We start from the raw sequence: 16,125 nt of genomic DNA, 5'->3' as shown, positions 1-16,125 counted from the left end.
TAACTTCAAACTTTCTGCATAATCACTCAAAGAGTTGAACTGCATGTGCATGTAACGAGAGTTGTATAACTCAACTCCTTCTACCTTAGGTCATGAACTTATCAATCAACCCTGCTGTGGACACTTTCTGGAGGTCCAAGATCCGTATGCTCCACGACTGCTGGACTAAGAGTGTAAATGTAGGAGGGGACTATATTGAAAAATAAATGTGCTAGGTTTTCTGAAATTGACTCCTTCTATGTAGGCCACGAACTTATCAATCACACCTCGTATAACCAGAGAGATGTAAAAACTGAGTTTAGAATTATAAACAGTCATTTCAGCCTAACAAGTCTATGATGACTATGGCGCCCACAATCTAATCTCAAATTTCCTGCATTTATCCCTCTAAGTACTTCTTCAATGATTCTGTTGTACCTGTCTCAATGACTTCCACTGGCAGCTCCTTCCATATACCCACCACACTCTACATGAAAAGGTTACCCCTCTCACCTGAAATCTATGCCCACTCGGTTTGGACTCCCTGACTTGGGGAAGACCGTTCCCATCCACCTTATGTATGCTCCCATCTTTTTATAAACCCCAGTCTCCGACACTACAAGGAATAAAGACCTAACCTGGCCAACTTCTCCCTGTAACCCAGGCCTTCTCATCCTGGCAACATCCTCGTAAATCTTTTTTGCCCTCTTCAGTTCAACCACATCTTTCTTGTAACAGGCGATCAGAATTGTACACAGTACCCAAAATGTGGCCTGACTATAGACTTATACAACTGCAACATACTGTCCAAAATCCCATACTCAAGGCCCTGACTTGCCGCTGTGCTAAACACCTTTTGCACCACCGTCTGTGTGACAACTCTTTCAATGAATTATGCACTTGTACTTGTCCTTCTTTTCCATTACATTCCCTAGTGCCCAATCATTCATAGTATACCGTAGGTCCAAAACTGGTTTGACTCTCCAAAATGTATTACACTTAACTGTATTCAAATCCATTTGCCACTCATCATCCCACATCCCTAACTGACAAAGATCCCCATGTAGTCAAAAAATAATCTTCTTCACTATAAACAACACCTCCTAATTTTGTGTCACCCACAAACTTACTGATTAAGCCTTATACATTTGCATCAAAATAATCTGTATAAATAATGAATAACAAGGGTCACAACACTGACCTCTGTGGTACACCACTAGTCACCTAATCCACTGTGAGAAACAACCTCCAACCAGCACCTTCTGCTTCCTACCTCTAAGCCAATTTTAACCTACCTAACTAGCTCTCTCCCTGGATTCTATGGGACTTCACCTTCCAGACCAGTCCAATATGCAGGACCTTGTTGAAGGCCTTGCAAAAGCAAGTCTCAACAGAAAACATCCACTACCCTACTCTCATCTACCAGCACCCTCATCTATCTTTTAGATTACCTCTTCAATACACTCTAAAAGGTTGTCAAGCATGCCTTTCCACCCAAAACGTGATGCTGACTATCCAAGTGCTGGTAGATTCTGTCCCTCAGAATTCTCACCAGTAACTTCCCCACCAATGATGTCAGCCTAATCAACCTGTAGTTCCTGGGCTTCTACTTGCTACTATTCTTAAACAATGAAACATTAACTACCTTCAAGAACTTTACCAGTAACGACGAAGCAGATATCTTTGCAAGGACCTCCACGATTTCTCCTCTAGCCTCCCACTATGTCTGAGGATGCACTCAGTCAAGCCCTGCGGATTTATCTACCTTAATGTACTGTAAGAATCCAAATACTTTCTCCATGGTAATATGAATGTACTCCGAAACATCTCCACTTGTTTCCCTCATCACTTGAGCAAACATGATTTTCTCCTCAGTAAACAGAGGAGAAATATTCATTAAAAATCTCACCCACCTTCTACAGGCAGCCCTGTGACCTCTAAGGGAACCTATGCTCTCCCTAGCCATCCTTTTACTCTTAATGTGGTTACAGAATCTCTTGGGATTTTACTCAACTTTACTGCCAGATCTATCATATACTTTCCCTTTGCCTTCCTGATTACCCTCCTAGTAGTATTCTTTGACTTTTTATAGTTATCAAGGAACTCACTCATCTCCAACCTCCTAAACCCAATGTCAGAATCAGAATCCAGTTTATTATCACCAGCATGTGACGTGAAATTTGTTAACATAGCAGCAGCAGTTCAATGTAATAATACATAATCTAACAGAAAGAGAAAAAAAAATAATAATCAGTAAAATAAAACATAATAATAAACAAGTAAATCAATTACGTATATTGAATAGATTATTAAAAATATGCAAAAACAGAAATACTGTATATTGAAAAAGTGAGGTAGTGTCCAAAGCTTCAAAGTCCATTCAGGAATCAGATGGCAGAGGGGAAGAAGCTGTTCCTGAAATCGCTGAGTGTGTGCCTTCAGGCTTCTGTATCTCCTACCTGATGGTAAGAAAAGGACATGCCCTGGGTGCCGGAGGTCTTTAATAATAGACGCTGCCTTTCTGAGACACTGCTCCCTAAAGATGCCCTGGGCACTTTGTAGACTGGTGCTCAAGATGGACCTGACTAGATTTACAACCTTCTGCAGCTTCTTTCAGTACTATGCAGTAGCCCCTCCATACCAGACAGTGATGCAGCCTGTCAGAATGCTCTCCACAGTACAACTATAGAAGTTTTTGAGTGTATTTGTTGACATGCCAAATCGCTTCAAATTCCTAATAAAGTATAGCCACTGTCTTGCCTTGACCACATCAATGTGTTGGGACCAGGTTAGATGCTCAGAGATCTTGACACCCAGGAGCTTGAAACTGCTCACTTTCTCCACTTCTGATCCCTCTATGAGGATTGGTACGTGTTCCTTCGTCTTACCCTTCCTGAAGTCCGCAATCAGCTCTTTCATCTTATTGATGTCGAATGCCAGGTTGTTGCTGCAGCACCATTCCACTAGTTGGTATATCTCACTCTTGTACGCCCTCTTGTCTCCACCTGAGATTCTATTAAAATGGTTGTATCATCAGCAAATTTATAGATGGTATTTGAGCTATGCCTAGCCACACAGTCATGTGTATATCAAGAGTAGAGCAGTGGGCTAAGCACACACCCGAGGTGCGCCAGTGTTGATCGTCAGTGAAGAGGAGATGTTATCACCAATCCGCACAGACTGTGGTCTTCCGGTTAGGAAATCGAGGATCCAATTACAGAGGGAGCTATAGAGGCCCAGGTTCTGCAACTTTTCAATCCAGGTTGTGGGAATGATGGTATTAAATGCTGAGTTAAAGTCGATGAACAGCATCTTGATGTAGTGTTTGCGTTGTCTAGGTGGTCTAAAGCCATGTGAAGAGCCACGGAGATTGCATCTGCCATTGACCTATTGTGACGATAGGCAAATTGCAATGGGTCCAGGTCCTTGCTGAGGCAGGAGTTCAGTCTAGTCATAACCAACCTCTCAAAGCATTTCATCACTGTCGATGTGTGTGCTACTGGGTGATAGTTGTTAAGGCAGCCCACATTATTCTTCTTTGGCACTGGTATAACTGTTGGCTTTTTGAAGCAAGTGGGAACTTCTGCCCATAGCAGTGAGAGGCTGAAAATGTCCTTGAATACTCCCGCTAGTTGGTTGGCGCAGGTTTTCAGAGCCTTACTAGGTACTCCATCTGGACCTTCTGCCTTGCAAGGGTTCACTCTCTTTAAAGACAGTCTAACATTGGCCTCTGAGACGGAGATCACAGGGTCACCGGGTGCAGCAGGGATCTTCACAGCTGTAGTTCTGTTCTCCCTTTCAAAGCAGGGATAGAAGGCATTGAGTTCATCTGGTAGTGAAGCATCGCTGCCATTCATGCTATTGGGTTTTGCTTTGTAGGAAGTAATGTCCTGCAGTCTCTGCCAGAGTTGCCGTGTATCTGATATCTCCTACAACCTCATTCGACATTGTCCCTTCGCCCTTGAAATAGCCCTCCGCAAATCATACCTGGTTTTCTGGTACAGGCCTGGGTTGCCAGACTTGAATGCCACAGATCTAGCCTTCAGTAGACTGACGTACCTCCTGGTTCATCCAAGGCTTTTTGGTTTGGGAACGTGCAGCAAGTCTTTGTAGGCACACACTCATCCACACGGGTTTTAATGAAGTCGGTAACAACTGCAGCATACTCATCCAGGTTCGAAGATGAATCCCTGAATACAGTCCAGTGCACAGATTCAAAGCAGTCCTGTAGGCGCTCCTGTGCTTCCCTTGTCCAGACCTTCTTGGTCCTCACTACTGGTGCTGCAGTCTTTAGTCTCTGCCTATACTCAGGGAGTAGAAGTACAGCCAGGTGATCAGAATTCCTGAAGTGAGGGCGTGAAATAGCACAGTCGGCATTCTCGATGGTGGTGTAACAATGGTCCAGAGTGTTGTTTCCTCTGGTATTTCAAGCTATCTGTTGATGGTAATTGCTTAGTGATTTTTTCAGACCGGTCTTGTTAAATTTCCCAAAACGATGGTGAAGGCATTAGGGGGCGTTGTTTCGTGCATGTTGATCCCATTGTTCAGATCACCTAATTGGCCTGAGGTGGAATATAAACTGCAACCAGAATGACCCCAGAGAATTCCTGTGGTAAGTAAAAAGGATGACACTTTACTGCTAGATATTCCAGGTCTGGTGAGCAGAATTGGGACAGCACGGACATATGTGTGCACCAAGAAGAGTTGATCATGAGGCATACTCCTCCATCTCTGCTTCTGAGAGACTCTATAGATCTATTGTGACAGTGTGGAGTAAACCCGTCGATCTGAATCGCTGCATCCGATACGGAAGGGGTTGACCGGGATTCCGTGAAGCAAAGGACACACGCGGTCCTAATGTCCCTCTGATTCAGCACCCTGGCTCTGAGATCATCGACTTTATTCACCAGAGACTGCATGTTCGCCAGCAAGATCGTCGGTATAGGGAGTTTCCTTAAACACACTTGTAATCCTGATCTTCACCCACGCTTTCTCCAAGGTTTTCTCCGTGGGCCCTTCCGACCACAGACTGTGTTGTTTCCATCGGTTTTAAGCAGCGATAGTTTGTTTAAATGCATTAAGACATCTTTGTTGACTGTACTGACCTTGGAAGTAGTTGTGCTTTTTTGCTGTAACAGGCTGAAACGGAAATATTTAATCGTATCCATTGGCAGTACTGCTGCTACTCCAGTCGCACCTAGGCGCCCCGGATGTATGCCTTCTTTTTCTTGACCAGAACTTTTAATGAACTTTTAATGACCAGAGCCTTTAATGAATGCTGTGAAGGCTCCATTATAGCTTCCTGTTAGAAAATCAGGAGATAAGTTCCTCTTATGTCACTACAAGTGTTCTTCAACACAATACTGCCCATAACCTTATGCATATAAAATTAGCTTTCGTAAATATTTCTGTATGGAAAGTTATTGGTTTATCAGTTATGTGCCATTTTTGTTTGCCAAAGAAACACACATAATCCCATTGCCCTGCTAAAAGTTCATCAACTACAGGGTTGCTTGTAAACAACTACTCAAGCTGAAATGTTACCGGTATAATTTCAATTAAATATTTCAATTTAAGCTAAATGCAAATAAATAAATAAATCAATCAATCAATCAATCAGTACTTGGGCAGTTAGCATACTAGAACTTACTTTTGGTACAGGAAACCGCAGCTGAGCCAATTGCACCTCACTCACAAGTGGCACAGTGATACGATTCGGCAGCACCAGATAGTTGGAAATTATATCAAGGATAATTGTATCTGACAATCCACTAAGGGTAAAAAAAAAGACATGAATGTGATTAAGCCACTTGGAGACAATACAAACTTATCATGTGCATTACGAAAAATCTTCATCTGTGCAAATGAAATCCACACTCCATTAGGGATACAACTTAACGCTTTACTCTGATCTCTCGTCTGGTGCCATTTCCTATTTTTATTTTGTATTTGTAGTATTTGCAACATTTTGCTTTCATTATTTGTTTAACCTTTGCACTTTCAACCTGGAAATTGAACCAAAAAATTTCCACCTGGTTGTCCTGGCCAAATGGTATTATACCTCACATAATCTTGGTCTCTGCCCATATAATTAGAATGTACATTCTAGAAGAGATACTGATCAATTTAGTTAGACTGATCCACTGCAAAATAAATGATATAAACACACCTCTATCTTTCATATATTTGCAATCAATCTGCTGTAAGGACGGCTACAGGACATTAATTCCACCAAGATCATCTACGAAGGAATGCTATTACAAGAAAGCAGCATCCATCATCAAGGACCCACACCACCCAGGCCGTGCTCTCTTCTCGCTGCTGCTATCAGGAAGGTGGTGCAGGGGCCTTAGGTCCCACACCACTGGGTTCAGGAACAGTTATTGCCCTTCAACCATCACGCTCCTGAACTACTGTGGATAACTTCACTCACCCCAACACCAAACTGATTCCACTCACTTTCAAAGATTCTACAACTCATGTTCTCATTATTTACTTACTATTTCCTTTTTTTTTTGTCTTTGTATAATCTGTCTTCTTTTGCACATTGGTTATTTGCCAGTGCTTGCGTTTAGCTTTTTACTGATTGATTGTGTTTTTTTTGTACTACTGTGAATGCATGCCTGCAAGAAAATGAATCTATGGTGATATGTACACTCTTCGATAATAAGTTTACTTTGAACTTTAATTACCAAAAAAAAACAAGCTAACAGTAAGATGCAACATAAATTGAAATGTTTAGTACCCAGCTAATTCAGTTGGTTTTTAAATCAGATAGCATTAACATACCCCTATCTGGTCAATCATCCTGAAAATGAGCAATCCAAAAACGCACATTCTTTCTACCTCAAAAAACACCAAAGATTAAGCTTTAATGTTTATTTTTAAAAGCAAAAATGTAGACATTTAAGGGAGGGGGATGGAAAAAATGTTGTTAAGTATTAATTCCAGATCCTGGCAAGTGAACAATGCTAACAAATTCAAAAAGCAATGGATTGATACATCAATGTAAATTCCTTCTATAATACTAACATCCCATATCTGTAGGATATCAATGTAGTAAAATCAATGAAGACATGTGACAACACCAATGTTGCCCAACTTCGTAGGCAATTTGTGCGCAATTCTGGGAATAAAATAGTTTGGCCTATTGTGCAGATTCAGTTCTTTGTGCTTTACAAAATTAAACTAAAAGCCAACTACCAAGGGAGATTCCGACCTCTAATTGGTACTAACCCATGATGCTGTATAGCATATTTTAGGCTGCAACCAGATATCATAAATTTCCTAAGAATTTGGAGGCAGTGCCATCCTACCTGCATTCTACTGCAGGTTCAGTACCCCTCACCTGAAATGCTTGGGGCTGGAAGTGTTTCAGATTTTGGAATATATAATGAGGTAGCTTGGGATCAACGTCATTTCCAACGCTGAATTTATGTGCTACTGGTAAGCAGTCTTTGTTGTACACTTGTTGATCACATATATGTACTGATGTAGTGATTCAGCATGTTAGATTTTCATCAGCAATGATCTTGGCAAACTCATGGATTAATTTCTCTGCTGCTTCGTGATCAGCAGACGCTTTATCACCACAAACCTTTAAAAATTTAATGCTGTGCATTAATGTTTTGCAACCTTCCTGCCGAATATTACAATTACCCTCAATTTTCAATTTGTCGTGATAGATCTTTGCTTGTTTCATGTCCATTAAGTGGCATACGTTCACTCCAGTGCTGACGAATCCACTCTTTCAATACACGACTGAGATCTTTATTTTTCACTTTATGCAGTGTTTTTCTATTTTTCATTAACTCCTGTTCATTGCATATGTGAGGTCACTTCACAGAACTGTCTGTGGTGCACAGAGACCTGTGTATCACCTGGGAACCTACCCAGCACCTTGTGGAATTTTCCATTTATGCCATATGACAGATTTCGGAATTTTGGATAAGGGGTTCTCAATCTGTAGTATATTTTTATATGTGGGCTTAGAAGAGAAATAGGTTGGTCATGGCTTGTCTAAGACTATTTTGTTTTAATTTCACCAGTTCACCAGAAGTAAAGTGAGACCTTCCACAGATTGTCCAGCAGAGGGCAATAGAGACTAAATATGCTGTTTCTCCCTCAACCTATTCTTCACCAGAACGAGTATTTTATCGATTCTGTAACTATTGAAAGATACTTTAAAAACTGAAGACAGTAGTCAATTATTATTCTACCACACCCATTTCTTCAGGTATAAAGGCACAGAGTGGTAATAACTTACAACTATTTGAGTGGGTTCTTTAAGGTTAAGGTTGTTTAAAAAAAGCGAGACAGCTGAACACAGTTCTAAATCAACATTTCCAATCATTTCCATTGCGTGACAATGCTGTTTGCAGCAGAGTCTGTCTCATGAGAATAAACTACTCTTAAAATGAAATTATTGTTAAAAGCTTGTGCAAGGTAAATTAGCCAAGGATGAGCAAGGACTTTTGAGTCAATATTTGAGGAATAATTCCACACTGATTCACAATCACTCAAAGTATACATCACCATCAAGTGTACAGTACTGTAGCAGTGCAGTTGATAGCATTGGCAATTTGGTAGCCATAACACAACGTTAAGGAAAGCCAAAGCATAAGCACTCTGAGAAGCAGATGAACTGTCAAACTACAATTGAAAGGATTAACAAAAAATATTATATATAACTGAAAAATAAAAAGGAGGAAAATATATGCTGCAAAGTTTTAGATGCCTTATGGTTGAGAAGAAGAAATTTAGGAAGGATTTTGGCTACTTCAAAACTGGGTGCATCAAAACCAGGCTTCATTTTTCAGGTCCTGGGTCTTGGCTCAAAACGTCAACTATTTATTCATTTCCATAGATGCTGAGCTCCTCCAGCACCATGTGTTACTCTGGATTTTTGGCATTTGCAGTTCCCTTGTGTTTATGTTTCACTTTTCTGGTAACTGTTGAAATGGAAACCATAGGGTAACCCTAACAATGCCAAAACCATTACCTTAGGAAGTACTACATATATTTTGCAGTATTCTACATGTATTAATACATGCTCTTCTTTGAGCTTCACTGAATTAAGCATACATTTGCAAGCATTACATATCTGTATGATACCGCATCACAACTACTTCTTACTGATTACTTCATTGAAACACAGGCAGATCATTCAACTGTTTAGTAGTTCATTTGGATCATAGATTACATCTAGTTTTGAAGCAGCCATTTATTAAAAAGTTCAAAGTAAATTTATTATTAAAGTATATGCATGTCACCAAAAACAACCCTGAGATGTATTTTCTTGCAGGCATACTCAATAAATCCGGAATAGAATAATAACCATAACAGAATCAATGAAAGATTGCACCAACTTCGGCATTCAATCAGTATGTAAAAGACATAAATTTTCAAATACAAAAATAAATAATAAATAAACAAATAAGCTATAAATTTTGAGAAGATGAAGGGCCCTTGAAAGTGAGTCCATAGGTTGTGGGAAGTCAAGTTGAGTTAAGTTATCCACTTTGGTTATAACCCTGCAGATAATATTTTTGTTCAGTATCTCAGTTGTGCTATTTTTTCCAATTCCACTTAATGCTTTAGCCTCTTTAACACCATAATATGGCTAAAAGTTTGTTGATTGATGCATACTTTGGATTTGTTCAAATAAAATGGAGGAAAATATGTGCTGCAAGTTTCTTGATAATGCCTTATGGTTGAGGAGAAGCAGTTCAGGAAGGATCAATATAAAACTGCTTTCAGTTTATTAATGAAAAATCCTTATGATCAACCTAACTTTGACCCATGTTGCACAATACCCATAGTTAGCAATAACCTACTCATCTTAGCCTTGAAATTTAAATTGACCCAGCAACCACTATAGATTTCCAATGCCCATTGCGTAAAAAATTCGTAATCAACCCAGCTCGCTAATTTTCCTTCTGGATGAATCCACCAGTATTTGTCCCAGCAGTAAGCAAAATAATCAGGACATGGCAGGTTAGATAACTAGGGGCTGGGGGGTGGAATGCACTTGGCTGGTCAAAGGGTTCAGAATCAAGACCTTGATAAAGAATGTGGGAGACTTTGCCTCGTGAAGCATAAAGCACATGCAGCTAAATTAACAGGCTTGAAAGAAACAAGAAAGACTGCAGTCACATGTACACATTGATATAATAGCAGGATGTGCATTTATATCTGATAGATTTGTAGAACTGTAGCATTATTAGTGATAAAGAACATGTGTTGTGATCTTAGGGTGTGGCTGTAAGTGCTGCATATTTTCCTTACCCAAGCACTTTCTCTTTGCACAAACTGAAAAAACTGGTTATATTCTGGCATCCTGTATCTTGTGAATTACTAATAGTGAGGAAGCTATATGAGCAGGACACCTGGAACACCTGAAGCAACACACATCAAAGTTGCTGGTGAACGCAGCAGGCCAGGCAGCATCTCTAGGAAGAAGCGCAGTCGACGTTTCAGGCCGAGACCCTTCGTCAGGACTAACTGAAGGAAGAGTGAGTAAGGGATTTGAAAGCTGGAGGGGGAGGGGGAGATGCAAAATGATAGGAGAAGACAGGAGGGGGAGGGATGGAGCCGAGAGCTGGACAGGTGATAGGCAGAAGGGGATACGAGAGGATCATGGGACAGGAGGTCCGGGAAGAAAGACGGGGGGTGGGGTGACCCAGAGGATGGGCAAGAGGTATATTCAGAGGGACAGAGGGAGAAAAAGGAGAGTGAGAGAAAGAATGTGTGCATTAAAAAGAGTAACAGATGGGATACGAGGGGGAGGTGGGGCCTAGCGGAAGTTAGAGAAGTCAATGTTCATGCCATCAGGTTGGAGGCTACCCATACGGAATATAAGGTGTTGTTCCTCCAACCTGAGTGTGGCTTCATCTTTACAGCAGAGGAGGCCGTGGATAGACATGTCAGAATGGGAATGGGATGTGGAATTAAAATGTGTGGCCACTGGGAGATCCTGCTTTCTCTGGCGGACAGAGCGTAGATGTTCAGCAAAGCGGTCTCCCAGTCTGCGTCGGGTCTCACCAATATATAAAAGGCCACATCGGGAGCACCGGACGCAGTATATCACCCCAGTCGACTCACAGGTGAAGTGATGCCTCACCTGGAAGGACTGTTTGGGGCCCTGAATGGTGGTAAGGGAGGAAGTGTAAGGGCATGTGTAGCACTTGTTCCGCTTACACGGATAAGTGCCAGGAGGGAGATCAGTGGGGAGGGATGGGGGGGACGAATGGACAAGGGAGTTGTGTAGGGAGCGATCCCTGCGGAATGCAGGGGGGGGGAGGGAAAGATATGCTTAGTGGTGGGATCCCGTTGGAGGTGGCGGAAGTTACGGAGAATAATATGTTGGACCCGGAGGCTGGTGGGGTGGTAGGTGAGGACCAGGGGAACCCTATTCCTAGTGGGGTGGTGGGAGGATGGAGTGAGAGCAGATGTACGTGAAATGGGGGAGATGCGTTTAACAGCAGAGTTGATAGTGGAGGAAGGGAAGCCCCTTTCTTTAAAAAATGAAGACATCTCCCTCGTCCTAGAATGAAAAGCCTCATCCTGAGAGCAGATGCGGCGGAGACGGAGGAATTGCGAGAAGGGGATGGCGTTTTTGCAAGAGACAGGGTGAGAAGAGGAATAGTCCAGATAGTTGTGAGAGTCAGTAGACTTATAGTAGACATCAGTGGATAAGCTGTCTCCAGAGACAGAGACAGAAAGATCTAGAAAGGGGAGGGAGGTGTCAGAAATGGACCAGGTAAACTTGAGGGCAGGGTGAAAGTTGGAGGCAAAGTTAATAAAGTCAACGAGTTCTGCATGCGTGCAGGAAGCAGCGCCAATGCAGTCGTCGATGTAGCGAAGGAAAAGTGGGGGACAGATACCAGAATAGGCACGGAACATAGATTGTTCCACAAACCCAACAAAAAGGCAGGCATAGCTGGGACCCATACGGGTGCCCATAGCTACACCTTTAGTTTGGAGGAAATGGGAGGGGCAAAAGGAGAAATTATTAAGAGTAAGGACTAATTCTGCTAGACGGAGCAGAGTGGTGGTAGAGGGGAACTGATTAGGTCTGGAATCCAAAAAGAAGCGTAGAGCTTTGAGACCTTCCTGATGGGGGATGGAAGTATATAGGGACTGGACATCCAAGGTGAAAATAAAGCGGTGGGGGCCAGGGAACTTAAAATCATCGAAAAGTTTGATGATCTTGGTGTCCCTATCCCAGACCCTTCCATACCTTCGGGACACTTTCTTCGCCGTCTGTAATGGTCCTACCCGCTATTTCATCCTCCGTCGGATCCACGCCTGCAATCGCCGTTTCTTTGACTTTGTCATGTTAGGCAAAGATCGCAAGATCTTACATCTACGGACTGCAGAGCCTGCCGGCCCCGACGCTAGCAGGCATGAACTTTCGGTTGCGGCCCCTGCCATTGGTCTCGGCGGCTCCAACACCTCAGGACATATTCAAAACCCGGACTCCAGCAACGACCATGGAGACATTCAAAGCGATCGCGCAACCACCAACTGCGACTCCAGCCTTGAACTCCAGGCCGGGTCTTTATGTGCTGCTATTGTGACTCCCGTCTCCCCTTCCCCCACCACCACTCCGCAGCCCCGTCTTCCTCAGATCCCACCGTCAGCTCCTGGGCCCTCAGAGGCTCCATCTTCCTCTCACCCCAACCCTCCCCTCTCCATTGACACCCCCAGCCTCCCCCCTCCCCCCTCTGATCCCAGCTCTCATCCGTGCCGGGTCTTTACCATCCCCTCCGACCTTCAACTGTCGGAGGCAGAACGCTCTGTTCTTAGTAAGGGCCTCACGTTTGTCCCCCTTCGCCCACACCTCAGCGAGTTCCGTGTTCGCCACGATGCGGAACTTTTCTTCCGCCGTCTCCGTCTCCGAGCCTACTTCTTCGGCAAGGACTCTTCCACCCCCACCGATGACCCCTTCTCCCGTCTTCATCCCTCCTCTTCTTCATGGACACCCCGCTCTGGTCTTCTGCCTGCTCTGGATTTCTTTATTGCCAACTGCCGACGGGACATCAACCGTCTCGACTTCACCGCACCTTGTCCCCATTCCAACCTCACTCCTTCGGAACGCTCTGCTCTCCACTCCCTCCGCACTAATCCTAACATTATTATTAAACCCGCTGATAAGGGGGGTGCTGTTGTAGTCTGGCGTACTGACCTCTACCTTGCCGAGGCACAGCGACAACTCGCGGATACCTCCTCTTATTTACCCCTCGATCGTGACCCCACTAAGGAGCACCAGGCCATTGTCTCCCACACTATCAACGACTTTATCCGCTCAGGGGATCTCCCATCCACTGCTACCAACCTTATAGTTCCCACACCCCGCACTTCCCGTTTCTACCTCCTACCCAAGATCCACAAACCTGCCTGTCCTGGCGGACCTATTGTCTCAGCTTGCTCCTGCCCCACCGAACTCGTTTCTGCATACCTCGACACTGTTTTATCACCCCTTGTTCAATCCCTTCCGACCTATGTTCGTGACACTTCTCACGCTCTTAAACTTTTCGATGATTTTAAGTTCCCTGGCCCCCACCGCTTTATTTTCACCTTGGATGTCCAGTCCCTATATACTTCCATCCCCCATCAGGAAGGTCTCAAAGCTCTACGCTTCTTTTTGGATTCCAGACCTAATCAGTTCCCCTCTACCACCACTCTGCTCCGTCTAGCAGAATTAGTCCTTACTCTTAATAATTTCTCCTTTTGCTCCTCCCATTTCCTCCAAACTAAAGGTGTAGCTATGGGCACCCGTATGGGTCCTAGCTATGCCTGCCTTTTTGTTGGGTTTGTGGAACAATCTATGTTCCGTGCCTATTCTGGTATCTGTCCCCCACTTTTCCTTCGCTACATCGACGACTGCATTGGCGCTGCTTCCTGCATGCATGCAGAACTCGTTGACTTTATTAACTTTGCCTCCAACTTTCACCCTGCCCTCAAGTTTACCTGGTCCATTTCTGACACCTCCCTCCCCTTTCTAGATCTTTCTGTCTCTGTCTCTGGAGACAGCTTATCCACTGATGTCTACTATAAGCCTACTGACTCTCACAACTATCTGGACTATTCCTCTTCTCATCCTGTCTCTTGCAAAAACGCCATCCCCTTCTCGCAATTCCTCCGTCTCCGCCGCATCTGCTCTCAGGATGAGGCTTTTCATTCTAGAACGAGGGAGATGTCTTCATTTTTTAAAGAAAGGGGCTTCCCTTCCTCCACTATCAACTCTGCTGTTAAACGCATCTCCCCCATTTCACGTACATCTGCTCTCACTCCATCCTCCCACCACCCCACTAGGAATAGGGTTCCCCCGGTCCTCACCTACCACCCCACCAGCCTCCGGGTCCAACATATTATTCTCCGTAACTTCCGCCACCTCCAACGGGATCCCACCACTAAGCATATCTTTCCCTCCCCCCCTCTCTCTGCATTCCGCAGGGATCGCTCCCTACACAACTCCCTTGTCCATTCGTCCCCCCCATCCCTCCCCACTGATCTCCCTCCTGGCACTTATCCGCGTAAGCGGAACAAGTGCTACACATGCCCTTACACTTCATCCCTTACCACCATTCAGGGCCCCAAACAGTCCTTCCAGGTGAGGCATCACTTCACCTGTGAGTCGACTGGGGTGATATACTGCGTCCGGTGCTCCCGATGTGGCCTTTTATATATTGGTGAGACCCGACGCAGACTGGGAGACCGCTTTGCTGAACATCTACGCTCTGTCCGCCAGAGAAAGCAGGATCTCCCAGTGGCCACACATTTTAATTCCACATCCCATTCCCATTCTGACATGTCTATCCACGGCCTCCTCTACTGTAAAGATGAAGCCACACTCAGGTTGGAGGAACAACACCTTATATTCCGTATGGGTAGCCTCCAACCTGATGGCATGAACATTGACTTCTCTAACTTCCGCTAGGCCCCACCTCCCCCTCGTACCCCATCTGTTACTCTTTTTAATGCACACATTCTTTCTCTCACTCTCCTTTTTCTCCCTCTGTCCCTCTGAATATACCTCTTGCCCATCCTCTGGGTCACCCCCCCCGTCTTTCTTCCCGGACCTTCTGTCCCATGATCCTCTCGTATCCCCTTCTGCCTATCACCTGTCCAGCTCTCGGCTCCATCCCTCCCCCTCCTGTCTTCTCCTATCATTTTGCATCTCCCCCTCCCCCTCCAGCTTTCAAATCCCTTACTCACTCTTCCTTCAGTTAGTCCTGACGAAGGGTCTCGGCCTGAAACGTCGACTGCGCTTCTTCCTATAGATGCTGCCTGGCCTGCTGCGTTCACCAGCAACTTTGATGTGTGTTGCTTGAATTTCCAGCATCTGCAGAATTCCTGTTGTTTGGAACATCTGAAGCCATTTTGGCTTCAACACAAGAATAACCTGTTCCTTTTCCATTTTAAATCTCTTCTGTGTGCAATTTTTTTCATTTGGAGGAATGGGTGAAAGGAAGTGTAGTTTATATGATCACAGAAACACACAGCAAATTCCCATGCAGAAAATACACATACATACACGTCTGTCACACCCATAAAAACCTTCCATGCAAGTCTCCTCCCAGCTTTTTCCTAAATATATACTGGTATGATCTATCACCTATTGAACAAGGCTTTTTGTGCAAGAAAGATTTTTTTTTTCCTGAGTTTGCTTCTGATATTCCATACAACCATGCATTTACTCTTTAAGGAACATGTCAAAAATTGATTCTGTTCAGTATCACATTTGATGTGCACAGTGGAGGTAGAGGAGACAAGTGCTTACAACAATGATCTGACACAATTATGACAGTACATGCAGAAAATACAAAAGAGAAAAGATGTCAAAAATGACAAACTTCAGTCAAATCTTCCACAGTATAGAACTGAATTCAGGGAAACAAAGTAAGCAACCAAGGCTCTCCTTGTGGTCAAATTCCACCCTCTTAATGCTCCTATGGTAAACTAGAAAATCCAACATTAAACAGAACTATTTAATGATTTTGTGTTTCATAAATTAATATTTTCTGAAAAGATGTTTATTTTTATTTGTACATTAAAAAATAGTGGATTTTGTCAAAAATATGATTCTTTGGATAAATTAAGAGTTTAGAAACTTAGCTTGTTATAAAGACAGAAAAGATA

At 43.6% G+C, this 16,125-nt stretch overlaps 1 protein-coding gene across 4 annotated transcripts in view; it reads right to left on the bottom strand.

The window, feature by feature from the left end:
• The window catches only part of esyt2b (extended synaptotagmin-like protein 2b), a 200,906-nt gene that overhangs the window by 44,664 nt on the left and 140,117 nt on the right, over positions 1-16,125 (bottom strand). For all 4 annotated transcript variants that reach the window (XM_063044411.1, XM_063044412.1, XM_063044413.1 and 1 more), the window contains exon 8: positions 5,630-5,750. In XM_063044411.1, the coding sequence (XP_062900481.1) occupies positions 5,630-5,750 (121 nt within the window). The remainder of the gene's footprint in view (positions 1-5,629; positions 5,751-16,125) is intronic.

Source organism: Mobula hypostoma, chromosome 3 (genome assembly GCF_963921235.1).
Source record: "Mobula hypostoma chromosome 3, sMobHyp1.1, whole genome shotgun sequence".
Classification (NCBI taxonomy): domain Eukaryota; kingdom Metazoa; phylum Chordata; class Chondrichthyes; order Myliobatiformes; family Myliobatidae; genus Mobula; species Mobula hypostoma.
Note: the sequence above shows the minus strand (reverse complement) of the source record. Positions and strands in the feature narration are given on the sequence as shown.